This window comes from Haplochromis burtoni, unplaced genomic scaffold (assembly GCF_018398535.1).
Source record: "Haplochromis burtoni strain Fernald_Lab_line unplaced genomic scaffold, NCSU_Asbu1 Contig_190, whole genome shotgun sequence".
In the NCBI taxonomy this organism is placed as follows: Eukaryota; Metazoa; Chordata; class Actinopteri; order Cichliformes; family Cichlidae; genus Haplochromis; species Haplochromis burtoni.
Window position 1 is genome coordinate 615,388 of NW_024582551.1, and position 13,903 is coordinate 629,290.

The 13,903-nt window shown below is 48.7% G+C and overlaps 1 protein-coding gene across 2 annotated transcripts in view; it reads right to left on the reverse strand.

The window, feature by feature from the left end:
* Positions 1-13,903, reverse strand: part of LOC102310883 (atrial natriuretic peptide receptor 1) — a 79,867-nt gene that overhangs the window by 18,763 nt on the left and 47,201 nt on the right. For both annotated transcript variants that reach the window (XM_042225942.1, XM_042225941.1), the window contains 6 exons: positions 3,129-3,206; positions 2,214-2,318; positions 2,027-2,098; positions 1,552-1,714; positions 1,245-1,400; positions 178-346 (listed from right to left, as the gene is read on the reverse strand). In XM_042225942.1, coding sequence (XP_042081876.1) covers positions 178-346; positions 1,245-1,400; positions 1,552-1,714; positions 2,027-2,098; positions 2,214-2,318; positions 3,129-3,206 — 743 coding nt within the window. The remainder of the gene's footprint in view (positions 1-177; positions 347-1,244; positions 1,401-1,551; positions 1,715-2,026; positions 2,099-2,213; positions 2,319-3,128; positions 3,207-13,903) is intronic.

A 13,903-nucleotide genomic window follows, 5' to 3' on the forward strand; every position in this document is an offset into this window, starting at 1 on the left:
ATCTGAATTAAGAAGCAGAAAGTTAGCGGCCATCCAGGTCTTTCAGATGGAGATGTTTCACTCTGTAAACACACAAATGCAGTTTTGGGTGTTGTTCCCTGTGTGGCCACAGGATGTCACTGATGCACCACCCTGAAGCTGCCCGCTGTCCGCTCTGCTCGCGGTTTCAGGTCTTACTTGTTCTGTTTGCGCAGCAGCACTCGGATCTGGTTGAACTCGGGTCTCTCCGTCGGCTCTTCGGCCCAGCAGCGCTCCATCAGCTGACCCAGCTCGGGGCGGTCACTCTGCGAGTCGATGGTCGGCCTTAGGCAGGGCCACTCCCCCAGAATCACGCGGTCCACGATCTCTGCACAGAAACAGTTCAGCACATTCAGCGCAGTGAACCTTAAACTACCAGCTCATTGGTAATTTCAGGTGGAGCGCTGGTGTTGGTGCCGCTCGAGGATGAGCAGCACAGTCTCTGTAAAAATGTCAGCAGAGTTAAAAACATGTTTCATGAAATGTGTTGAGCACCATCCTGTTTAACGCAACCTTAAAGTAATACATTTAACTGGTGTTAAACATGGATTTGATCTGTGACTGAAAGCAGACTGTGCAGTAAAACAAGTGACCACGAGCGTCCGTACGAGACAAACAGAACAGCCGACGATGCTCCCAGCGACGGTTTATGGTGTAACACTTTATTTGACTTCTTTATAAATAACATAAAATCCTTTTCAGACTTGTGCTGTTAGCAACCCCGTCAGCATGACGCAGGTTCCCATGGCGACAGCGGGTCGTACCAGAGCGACCGGCTACACAGACGCCGAGTCCTAATGAACGGAAGCGCAGAGACGGGAACGTCCAGTGTGCTCCGTGCGAATAAATCAGAGGCCAGGTCATTAGCGGTGATGAGGCTCGCCGCTGCCGGAGCACGCACCTGAGCAGAGAGCAGGTAAACAGCTTCTGCTCCCCAGCTGCTCTGTGAGCGTGCAGCAGCAGAGCTCAGCGTGCAGCAGCAGAGCTCAGCGTGCAGCGTGAAGCGCTTTCTGTGGTTTGGAGCGAACGCAGAAATGACCTGAGAGGCGGCTGAGGAACCAGCGTGGACGTGCTGCTTGCTCTGATTCATCCCAGCAGGATCGCGGCTTAATCTGAAACCAGGTCGACGCCGATCACATGACCCGACACGCACACCTACAGGTGTGCATGTGCACCATCAGCCTTTAAAGCCGCACACCTGCAGCAGGAACCTCAGAGCTACCTACCTTTAGGGCTGAGCGGGTCTCCCTCCAGGTAGAAGGCTCCTCGTCGAAGCGCCACCTCCTGGAGGATGATGCCGAAGCTGTAGACGTCTCCTTTCTGGGTTCCCTGAGGAGGAGGACACTCCATCCTGAGCAGCTCTGGAGCCATCCACAGCTTCTCTGCAGGGCGGCACAAACAGAGACCTCAGGACCTGAGCTTAAGATCGAAACCTCTTCATGTTTAACATTAAAGAGTTTGAGAGGAATGTGCTGCTAACATCGCTGCCTGACTTCAGGAAAAGCAGATTAACGGCAGAGAGCTGCAACTCACGGGCGTAGTAGGCATGAGCGTCGCTAGCTGCGTCGCTCTCAGACCGAAAGCTGGACAAACCGTAGTCGGTGATCTTTAGGACGAAGCGGTTATCCACGACGCAGTTGGAGGACTTGAGTTTACCGTGGGAGAAGATGACGCTGTTGTGGAGGAAAAGCATGCCCTGCAGACACAGAGAGGAGGACAGCACTGACAACATGTTTGTTATCACAGGTAACGCCACCTGGAGGTAACTTATTACTGTTGTCTTCACTTTGAGTCCTGCCATCATCCAATCAGACACCGGGGACCCCAAAGCTCTCTAACTTTGACTCCTCTGTCCTCGTTAACCTGCTCACTTCCTCCTCGTACTTTCACTTTGATGAGTCCCACATGCATCGCGTCGACTCCACTCCCTGAAACTGCCGTTAACGAGCTTCAGTCCAGGAAGCAGAAACTTAACGAAGCAGAGACTCTGCAGGAAATGGAAACGTACCTTTACGATGTCGTTAATGAGGGAATATTTAAACATCCAGTCCAGAGTGATGCTGTCGTTCTCCAAGATGTCCTGAACACACAAACAACCAATAACCTGTCAGCGGTGACCTTGGCGAGATCTCCTCAGCACCAGCCGTGACGCAGCCGTGACGCCGTCACCCTGACCCCCACCCTTAAAGCCGTACCTGCAGACTGCCTCTGGAGCAGTACTCTGTGACGATGCAGCAGTTGGGGGGGTCGATGCACGCTCCAATGAACCTGGTCAGGTGTTCATTCTGGACGTCTCTCATCTGCACAGACGAAAACATTCAAAGGCTGAATTCACAGGAAAACACGGGGAGCATGACTCCGCCCTCGATGACGCCCACTGTGGAAACAGAGTAAAGTTGGCGTCTCATTGGACGGCCACTTCAGCGTTCAGGAAGTCCTCTCTGTGCGTCCAACACGTGGCAGCGCTGTGTTCATATGTAACAAAATAAAGACGTCAGTGTGCCCGTGTCACCGAGCTGACACAGCCTCACGTTTGTGCTCTCTGCTCATGTTGGTTTCATATTCAATCATTTTGAGAAATTATTTTAACATTTCACGGACTGAAGGGACATTTCACAGTGTTGCCCATCAGACCTCCTCAGACTAGGTCCAGGTCCAGACCATGAAGCCTAGAATTACCCTGACCTGGACATCGTTCAGGTCGTTACATCAGTGATGTAAATCCAGAAGCTCAAGTCTGGAGAAGAATAACAGGAAGTTGACCGTGGAACCACGTGTGGCCTGAGAACATGTGACACAGATCGTCTGTTTTTAATTAGCTGAATATTACATTTTCTTGAATGTGTGCAGTGTATGGATTAAAATGACCGAACCGTGTTTAACCTGAACTGGGTAAACTGGGAGAAATAAATGAATGGATGTTTGGATGATGAAGGCCCCACTGTAGCTGCACTGACCCTGCTGGGAGGAGCTCATGCTGGCTGCTGTACTGTACTGGTGAGCCTGGTCCTGAACAGGAAGCAGACAGTAAATGTTCCCGTTCGCTTAGCCACTCTGAGCTGTTAGCTTAGCCGGTGCTAATGGTCACGTGTGACGTGTCAGACACTCACGTGTTTGAGCTCAAACAGCACCTTCCTGTTGAGCTCGATGCGTTTCTTGTTGATGTATTTGATGGCCACGATGTTCCCCTGGAAGAAAACAAAGAGCAACATACCAAAAGTCAACAACAGCCGTGTAGAGGAAGAACATTATATATATATGTAGTATATACATTGGGTGAATGTGCAGTAGTAGGTGAGGAGGTTGAGGAAGATGAGGAGGGTGAGGAGGGTGTGGAGGCTGAGGAGGGTGTGGAGGCTGAGGAGGGTGAGGAAGGTGAGGAGGCTGAGGAAGATGAGGAGGGTGAGGAGGGTGTGGAGGCTGAGGAGGGTGTGGAGGCTGAGGAGGGTGAGGAAAGTGAGGAGGCTGAGGAAGATGAGGAGAACGAGGAGGCTGAGGAGGGTGAGGAAGATGAGGAGGGCGAGGGGGTGAGGAGGGTGTTGTTCGGATGCCCAATGATCTGGTTTCTCTCAGTCAGCCACACTGAGACCAGCGCGTGAACAAGGGCTGGTTTAGGCCACTAGTGTTGTAGGACTCCATGTTTCACTTTAGTGAACACCAGAGATGGGCAGTAACGCGTTACTGTAATCTGATTACTTTTTTCAAGTAACGAGTAAAGTAAGGGATTACTATTGCAAAAACGGTAATTAGATTACCGTTACTTTCCCGTAGGAACGCTGCGTTACTGCGTTACTAAAACCGTGATTTTTTGCGAGAATGTCTCACGACAGTGACGTAAGCGAGTGCGACGTTCGTGACAACAGCTGTGTGCAGATCAACAGTGGATCACATATCGAGTGCAGAGAGAGTATGAGCGTGCAGCGTTTAAAGCGTGGAAGTACTGACCTTACTTTGAGTTTGATTCCATAAAAAGTGACAAAAACATTAGTGTCCGCTGTGCGTGGGAAGAAAACTTCTTTTTACAGCGAAAAAACCCCTAAACTTCCAACAAGCACCGAGTAGCTACGACGTAATGGGAAACTCACAGAGAAACTCGCGGATTCTTCCACTGACCGCGGCACACCTGCACCAGGGTAACCCTCCGCCTACCCCACTCCTGCTTTACAGGTGAAAATAGAGCAACAGGACCGCTGAGTCTTTGACTTTATTTATTTTCTGCTGTGTTTTACTTGCATCTATTTGAAAGACTGAGTGTAAACACACAAAATATTTTATTTTATGTGCTGGAATGTGCAGAAAATAGGTTTAAATGTTAAACTAATTTCTTCCAGTCAGAGAATGTTGCAGATAATTAAATGTTTGCTTGATGCATAAAGTTAAAAGATTAAAACTAATAAAACAAGTTTTAAAAAGAGACTTTTCCATTTGATTACATTTTGTATGATGGATTATGCAGAAAAAGTAGAATTGGGCTGAAAGATCTATCGCTTTATCACCTATTCAGGTTGTAAATCGTGTTTTTAAAAGTAACTAAGTAACTAAGTAATTAATTACTTTTGAAAATAAGTAATCAGTAAAGTAACGGGATTACTTTTTTGGGGAGTAATCAGTAATTAGTTACTGATTACTTTTTTCAAGTAACTTGACCAACACTGGTGAACACAGCTGGCTGATGTGAAGGTGGGTCACTGTAAGGTGGGACCTTCCAGTTTGCTGGCCGGATGAATTTATTGGAAGAGGAGCTGAATGAGAGAGAAGAGTTCCTGAGGTGGGAGGTAGACAGGCTCAGGTAGGTAGACGGTGTTTCCTCAGGATGCAAAGAACGTGGCCGGAGCGCACGCTCAGCTGTCCGCATGATCCCAAAAAGCTGCAAAGAAGTCAGTTTGGGTGCTGGAGATCACATGTTCCAGCAGAAACTATTCACAGCCTCACACGTGAAACCAGAGTTCACCCTGATGTCCGGTGTTGTGTGTCGATTAGCTCGGCCGCTTCCAGGAACTCCAGCCAGCAAATCCTGGATTGGAACGAACTCGAGATGCTGAGACTCCAGGCTGGATAAGCACTCCAGTGCTGAGCCTTGGGACAGCTGGTCCAGGTTTATGCACGAAGGTGTCTCGCACTCACGCCATTCAGTCACATCAGAATCATAGAAAACGTCAACACTGATCAGAGAGGTCCATGTCCAACGTTACAGCCATGTTTCCCACTGTTGTCAGCGCTGAAGACAGCGTCTTAGGAAGCACAGACACGTGAAGTGATGTACCTGGGGTTTGGGAACGTCAGCCACATACAGCGATGAAATACTGGAACGTATTTCAACTGTGAGCTGTGAAGCAGGGACGGGTTCAGACTCTGATTGTTTATCAGCACGTATCCATGTATAAGACAAAGCTGACGCTGTGAGGCTCCATCAGAGGTGTGAGCATCACCGCAGACGTCTTTGTGTCAAAGTAACTGAGGATAAAACATGAAGCAGGTTTTCCTGTTCTGGCTTTTTATAGCAGAGAAGCTTCGAACTCTTCTGCAGTCGATCAAAGACTGAAGCAACCTGATGCTGCTGAAGTGAAGCAGAGTCACAGAGGTTCGATCACAGCTGAGCAATCACTGAAGTCTAAATGTCCTCAGTCTGAACAGAGATGAGGCTCTGCTGTCAGAGGCCGACAGCAGCGAGCGCAGCAGCGGAGCGTGAGCAGCAGGAGACGGAGATTTGATGGTAAAAGTCTGAGTGCACTGAGGGAGAGAGAGCTGTGCAGGAAGTAAAATAGCCAAAGTCAGAGAGAATTCATGACGACGTTTCTCAAACGTGAAGTTTGAGCTTCTTTCTGGTTCTGTCAGTTTTGGTCAGAGAGACGAAACCTGCAGAATCTGAGTGTTTCAGCCCCGACGTCTGTGGACGATCCACGCTCTGTGGACGATCCACGCTCTGTGTTTCTGCTCTCATCTCCTGGTTGAGCTGATTCTGGAGTTTCTGATAAATTACATTTATATTTAAATCCAGGATTTAATGAATCGAGATCACTTTATTCAGACCAAAATCGATTTGAATCAGGAAATAGATTTTTAAAAGCCAGCCCTGGTGTGGACGTGGATATGATGAAGGATAACATGACACCGCAGTCGGCTCTGTGAACATTTAAGACTTGTTAGTTACACTAAAACACAGATTTCTCTGAAGAGGTCAGGAACAAATGTCCACACAAAGCAAACCTGCGTGGAAGATGCCTCCACCCACCCATTCATCCTCACGAGTGTCAGCATGATGCTCTGCCTCTGCCTGTTTCCTTTCACACCTTCAAACCAAAGCCCTGAATGAACAAACATTTTCCTTCATTGCTGTTTGTCATTACAAAGCTGCTCTTATCCTGCTTGCTTCTTTTCTCCAGTGCCAGTTTTCACTGGTGAACACTGTATTAGTATTGCGTATGAAACGCTGAGTGCCCCTTCACCTGCACAGTCACTGACTGTCTCAGGCAGTGGTTCAGTTCTGTCAAATGAACTGGAAGTTGGTAAAGAGACAAAACGTTGTTGTGCGTCTGAGTGTGGATCGCCTGAGAGCTCGGGAACAGGAAGAACACGCTGAAGGACTTTAGGATGCTGTCTGTGGGTTTAAGGAGCCGGTTTTGCTCATCATTTCCTTTCAGCGATCGCTGAATGTCTAAAGAGGCTAAAAACGAAGGCAGCTGCTGAAAGTTAAAACGTTTCTTTAAATTTTAGACAAGTTTAAAGTTCTTCTTTAAGCTTGTCTACCAGGATGTGGATGACTGTGCCAGAGGTTTCCCATCAGACCAACCTACCAACAAGAACACGACTCGCCTTAGTGCGGTGCGTCCTGAGAGCGCCACCTTTAGCTTTCACCACTCTCTTTCTGTTGTAGCGTTGTCATAGAAACGCAGAGCCATGTTTGAGCGCCGCCTGCTCAGACTGACCATACAGCTGCAGCTTTGGTTCAGAGGTGGACTTTGGTGTGAGACTGGAGCTGGTTGGACTGGATGTTGATTGGTTAGATCATTGTTTATAGTTGGACGTGGTTAATAGATATTGTTGGACATTGTTTATGAGGTATTGGCTTGTAGTTGGACTCTGTGCTGTTACGATTGTCTCGGACAGTTTTCTGGCTGGTTTTTGACTGGCTGGTCACTGTTGTTGGTTTTGGCTGATGTTGGACTGGTTTAGTACTTCATATAGGGTTGGATTGTTTTGGAGCGATTCTGGGATTTTACTGGGATTACACACTGACCGTAATCCCAGTAAAAGCCGGTCAAGCAGTTTTCTTATAGTTCACAGGCGAAAGCAGAAGTCCTGGATTCAGATGAGTCATTTATTATCCCGTGATCTCGTAAAGACTAACCTTCACTCGTCTGCGTTGGCCCTTCACACACACATGCACACGCAGACACACTAAGCAAGCACACAGCGATTCCTGGAAAGTAAGGCATGACCTCCCAGGAACACGTAAACTTCCTGGGGTCAGTGTTAACAGCTGCAGGTGTGACTCATGTTGTGAGGACATAGATGTGTTTACATGGTCACATTCTGCGGTCCTGAGTTCCTCGTGGGGACGAACTCGTAAATCATTACATGTTAAAGTCACGGGGAGGTTAGGGTTGGTCGAGCTGAAGTTAATGTTAGATCGGATTTCCAGGAAGAAGACATGACTGTGCGTGTGTGTGTGGTCCACATATATTTATGATTTTTTAATAAGCTGACATTAAAACAGCAGGAAAGCTCGCTGTCCAATCAGCACGTCTCTCTAAATGTCATCCTTGGACCGCCGCTCGCCCTCCGTGGACCCGCGCCTCATTGTTACGTGACAGCCAATCGCAGCAAAGATTATGCTTCATGAACATCACTTAGTCCATGTTTTTATTGTCTCGTTGTATCTACGCTGCAGCATTACTTTATTATTGCTTATTATTTATCGATCGCTTGTATTGATCTGAGTGTGCTCTGTTAAACAATCTCAGGGGCTGCACGGCCCAGTTTAAGATAAAGAAGGATTATTTTGAACCGTAATCATGCAAAGCTGCTCACGATGGGTGTCCTTGGCTGAATGTGCTGTTCATGTTTTTGAGTTTTATTGGTTCTGTTTGTTTGAAATGTTTCTTTGTTCTTTCCTCCTGAAAGCATCAGAAATCAAAACTTTGTCTTTTGGAGTCAGCAGATAAGAACACAAGAGACCGAAACCCTGAAAGGACCCATAAAACCTCTGTGGACAATAAAAGGATCCAATAATGATTTAAAGCAGCACTTTTATAAACCAGCACCATAAAACACGTCTCACTGTGATGAATCCTTATCTTATCTTTAGATCAGAGTCTGGCTCATCGTTTCTAAGTAACACATGAAAACTTCATTCTTCCAGAGCCTGAAGGTCGGAGGAAGATCGTGGTTCCAGGAAATGGCATGAGAGCTCGCGACCTCCACGCCATCATCAGCCCACAGCCTGACCTCTGCACTCCACCACCACGCGTTTGTTCGCTCTGAGCTCCAAACGCTAAGTGCTGAAGGGAGGGCGGGGTTACACCCAGGGTTTACGAGCATGTGATCGATGAGCGCCATCGTTTCCCTGCGTGGCTTTTGCACATACAGGAGCTAAGGTGTGGGTGTGACAGCTGTTGTGGCTTTAACCCTGTGAGTTCAAAGGTCGGGGTCATGACCCCCGAACCCGCTCCATGGCTTCTCAGTCTGGTGTACATTTAAAAACAAATTGTAGTTGGTGTTTCTCAGCTTCTGTGATAGTGTTCACGTCTGAGTGTGGGTCCCCTCCGCCCCGGCGTCCCAGAGTACCAGCCGAGACGTCATGGAGATGATGGAGAGCCTCACAGTCGTGCTGAGTGTCATTTACCTCTGTTTTAATCCCTTTGATCTGTTGCTTCCTCCATGCTCGACCTCTACAACCAATCAGCTCCCTCCTAAACTCTAATGGCTTTGTTTCTATGGCGATGGTTCATCTGGGTGGTTAGCGCCACTCAGCCCCTCTTCAGCGTGCACACTCGCTCTCCTCCTGCTGATTGTCTGTAATTAACGTCTCCTGTCTGTGTGACTGTTTTCATGCACGACCTCCTTTCTCCTCAGTCTTTGCTTCCTGTTGTGTGTCCTGCAGTCACGTGTTGGATTTTGGGGGATGGATCGTTCGTATGAACTCATGCACCTCTGCGCTCTGTTCTCCAGCTGAACATCGATAACCTCACCAGTGTTAATAAGACCATTTTATCAGGTAACCTGTACCTGCCTGTTGGGCCGTCCTGCTGCCAGCTGTGCCGGTTCTGGAAGCTGAAACCTGAGAAGTTTGAAACGTCTGTAAAGTCCAATTATTAACACCAATAAAAATAATAATGATAATAACATATATGTTACTCAGTGCTGTCGTCTGCACACGGAGGCCTGCTGCTCGAGCTTTCTGTTTGTCGTCATCTCTGCAGCTGTCGGGCATTTCATTTGGATCTTGGACTTTTATGTTTTTCCCTCCTGCAGCTGGGACCTGTTCAGATTGTTAGAGTGTGGTTTCAGTGAGGTTCTGGTCTGTTCCACTTCGCTTTCATCTGTTCCTCTGTCAGTTTAGACTCCTAGCATAAAAAAACAGAACCTTCACTAACGGACGAGCTTCCTCTTCCTGTCCATCAAGTGTTAACTAAATTAATTCCACGCCTGGTTTTGCTTTTTTCTTCATCACTAACAGCCCAGGAAAAGCAGCTGAAGAGAGAAGCCTATCAGGGGGTCGGACATATTTGTAGTTTTTAGTCTGTAGTTTGTAGTTAGTGTCAGATTTATGCTTAAAAGATAAAAGTTTTCATGAAGGATGAACTGAGTGTTTATTGATGACGGCTGCTCAGAGGCTGGTTAAAAAAACGATGATGGCGATGGTATTGGTGGTGATGAAGGTGATGGTGGTGATGAAGGTGATGGTTTTGGTGGTGTTGATGGTGGTGAAATAGAATTCCCTTAGGCGGTGCAGCAGGTGGATGGTGGTGTGAGATGCACTCAGGTTAATTAGGAGGAAATGATGTGAATTATGTGAAACTCTTGAAGTCGTTCTTCCATTGTTTCATTGCGAACAGCTTTAACCTTCAGACGAGGAGACGCTTCACCTGTGGACCTGTGTGCTTCTCCTCAGGTGTGACAGGGCTGCTCCACCTGGATGACAGCGGGGACCGAGAGACCGACTTTGCTCTGTGGGACATTGTAGACACCAACAGCACCACCTTCCAGGTGAACACACTAAACACAGACACAACAGAAACGTGCTGGTTGTGTCCTTGCAGGCTCCGACTCAGCGCTCAGCGTTTTTGTGACCTTGAAAACATAAACTAGAGTAACGAATGTTAGAACGTCTGCGCGAATCCAGGGACGTTAACCACACCTCCTCCTCCTCGCAGATCGCTATGGTGTACAGCACCACTGAGGAGCATCTGACCGCCATACCTGGAACACACCTGTACTGGCTGGGCGGAGCCCCTCCCCCTGATTTTCCTGTCTGTGGCTTCAAGAACGACAACCAAGTCTGTCTCGCAAGTCAGTATGCCAAAGATCAGTCTGAGGTCAAAGTTCATATGCACTGGTTCTTATGAGCACTCAAAGCACCTCATTCACACACACACGTAAGTGTTTCCTATCTAGCATTCACACACACACGTAAGTGTTTCCTATCTAGCATTCACACACACACGTAAGTGCTTTTCCTATCTATCATTCACACACACACGTAATGTTTCCTATCTAGCATTCACACACACACGTAAGTGTTTCCTATCTAGCATTCACACACACACGTAAGTGCTTCCTATCTAGCATTCACACACACACGTAAGTGTTTCCTATCTAGCATTCACACACACACACGTAAGTGCTTCCTATCTAGCATTCACACACACGTAAGTGTTTCCTATCTAGCATTCACACACACAGTAAGTGTTTCATATCTAGCATTCACACACACACGTAAGTGTTTCCTATCTAGCATTCACACACACACGTAAGTGTTTCCTATCTAGCATTCACACACACACACGTAAGTGTTTCCTATCTAGCATTCACACACACACACGTAAGTGCTTTCCTATCTACCATTCACACACACACGTAAGTGTTTCCTATCTAGCATTCACACACACACCTATCTATCATTCACACACACACACGTAAGTGTTTCCTATATAGCATTCACACACACGTAAGTGTTTCCTATCTAGCATTCACACACACGTAAGTGTTTCCTATATAGCATTCACACACACGTAAGTGTTTCCTATCTAGCATTCACACACACGTAAGTGCTTCCTATCTAGCATTCACACACACACGTAAGTGTTTCCTATCTAGCATTCACACACACACACACACGTATGTGCTTCCTATCTATCATTCACACTCCGATGGATACATCAAGAATGGGATCGAACCAACAACCTTGACGATTAGTAGGTGACCTGTGCTACCAGCTGAGCTACAGCCCAGATCAGGAAGAACTCGTTTTAAAAATGTGTGGTCCTGATGGACCTGTTGGTCCTCATGGTCCTCGTGGTCCTGATGGCCCTCATGGTCCTGAAGGTCCTCATGGTCCTAATGGTCCTCATGGTTCTGGTTCTGAATCGTGAGATCACATAGTGTGTCTGTGGGTTAATAACAGTCTCCTCCTCTCTCTCTGTCAGAAACCATCACCGTCTACCAGATGGTCTCCATCGTGGTCATCTTCTTCTTCATCTTGATCCTGACCATCGCCATCTTCATCTACAGGTGAGAGCTGCTGCAGTTCCACCACCTGGTCATGTGAGGGCAGTAGCATGTGGAGTGATCGTGCTATATCACCACACGATCAGGTTCTTTGGTGCACTCAGAGAAGAATGATTTAGAATGAGTTGGTACTACTGAGCGTGTGCGAACTGTAATCAGACAGACTGTGTCTGACCGTCTTTGAGCTTCACCTGGAGGAAGATGAAGGTGAGTCACTGAGGAAGAGTGTTTGTGCTGCAGGAGGATGAAGCTGGAGAAGGAGCTGGTAGCTCAGCTCTGGAGGATCTCCTGGGACGACATCCAGATGAGCGACCTGAACAAGGTGCTGCGGAGCGGCAGCAAGCTCACACTGTCACTGGTAAGTGTGCGCACACTCCCACGCAGTGACGCTGGTTAAAGGTTTGAGGTGTACGTAAGGCTTCTGATGACAGGCGTTCTAATCGAAGGTAGATGTAAAGAAAGATGTGCGTCGAGCTCAGGTCGCCGTTACGTTTTAGACTAAACTGTGGAACAGAAAATAACGAGGCCTGAAATCAGCTCCGAGGAAACTCCCAGAATTCTTCTCGCTGTCTGTAAATCCGACAGACGCCTTCACAGTGAAAACGCACTCCCACGAGCACTTTATTAGGAGCACACGTGCTCCTAATAAAGTGCCCAGTGAGCGTACACGTGCGGTGTTTTTACACGATCGTTATCGTCACCATGGTAATCCTTGGTGTGACGAGGAAGATGAAGATGACGAAGGTCACACTGACTCTGAGCGTGTTTGTTTCCAGAGAGGCTCAAACTACGGCTCCTTGATGACCGGAGACGGGAATCTGCAGATTTTTGCAAAGACCGGATACCACAAGGTGAGTGTGTCCTCGCCCTCCTCGCCCTCCTCACGCCCTCCTCATCTTCCTCACCCTCCTCACCTCCTCACCCTCCTCATCTTCCTCGCCCTCCTCATCTTCCTCACCCTCCTCACCCTCCTCATCTTCCTCACCTCCTCATCTTCCTCACCCTCCTCACCCTCCTCCCCTCACTCACCCCCTCGCCCTCCTCATCTTCCTCAGCCTCCTCACCCCCTCGCCCTCCTCATCTTCCTCGCTGGTCGCACGGTCGGCCACCTACCATCTCCTCCTGAGACCACGGGCACACCATACAATCCTCCTCACCTCCTCGCCCTCCTCATCTTCCTCACACTCCTCATCTCCCTCAACCTCCTCATCTTCCTCGCCCTCCTCAGCTCCTCACCTCCTCAGCCTCCTCAGCCTCCTCAGTCTCCTCACCTCCTCATCCTCCTCACCCTCCTCATCTTCCTCAACCTCCTCATCTTCCTCAACCTCCTCATCTTCCTCATCTCCACACCTCCTCACCCACCTCATCCTCCTCACCCTCCTCGCCCTCCTCATTTTCCTCGCCCTCCTCATCTTCATCCCCCTCTCCCTCCTCATCTTCCTCAACCTCCTCATCTTCCTCGCCCTCCTCAGCCTCCTCACCCTCCTCATCTTCCTCACCCACCTCATCCTCCTCACCCTCCTCGCCCTCCTCATTTTCCTCGCCCCCTTCATCTCCCTCAACCTCCTCATTCTCCCACCTCCTCATCTTCCTCAGCCTCCTCACTCCTCACCCTCCTCAGTCTCCTCACCCTCCTCATCTTCCTCACCCTCCTCACTCCTCCTCATCCTCGCCCTCCTCATCTTCCTCAACCTCCACATCTTCCTCAACTCCTCAACCTCCTCATCTTCCTCGCCCTCCTCATCTCCTCACCCTCCTCATCTTCCTCGCCCTCCTCACTCCTCACCCTCCTCATCTTCCTCGCCCTCCTCATCTTCCTCAACCTCCTCATCTTCCTCAACCTCCACATCTTCCTCAGTCTCCACAACCTCCTCATCTTCCTCAACCTCCTCACCCTTCCTCCCTCCTCATCTTCCTCAGCCTCCTCACCCCTCGCCCTCCTCATCTTCCTCACCCTCCTCATCCCTCCTCCTCATCTTCCTCACCCTCCTCATCTTCCTCACCTCCTCAACCCCTCCCCTCCTCACTTCCTCACCCTCCTCATCTTCCTCACCCACCTCATCTTCCTCACCCACCTCATCCTCCTCACCCTCCTCTCCCTCCTCATCTTCCTCAGCTCCTCATCCTCATCTCCTCACCCTCCTCATCTTCCTCA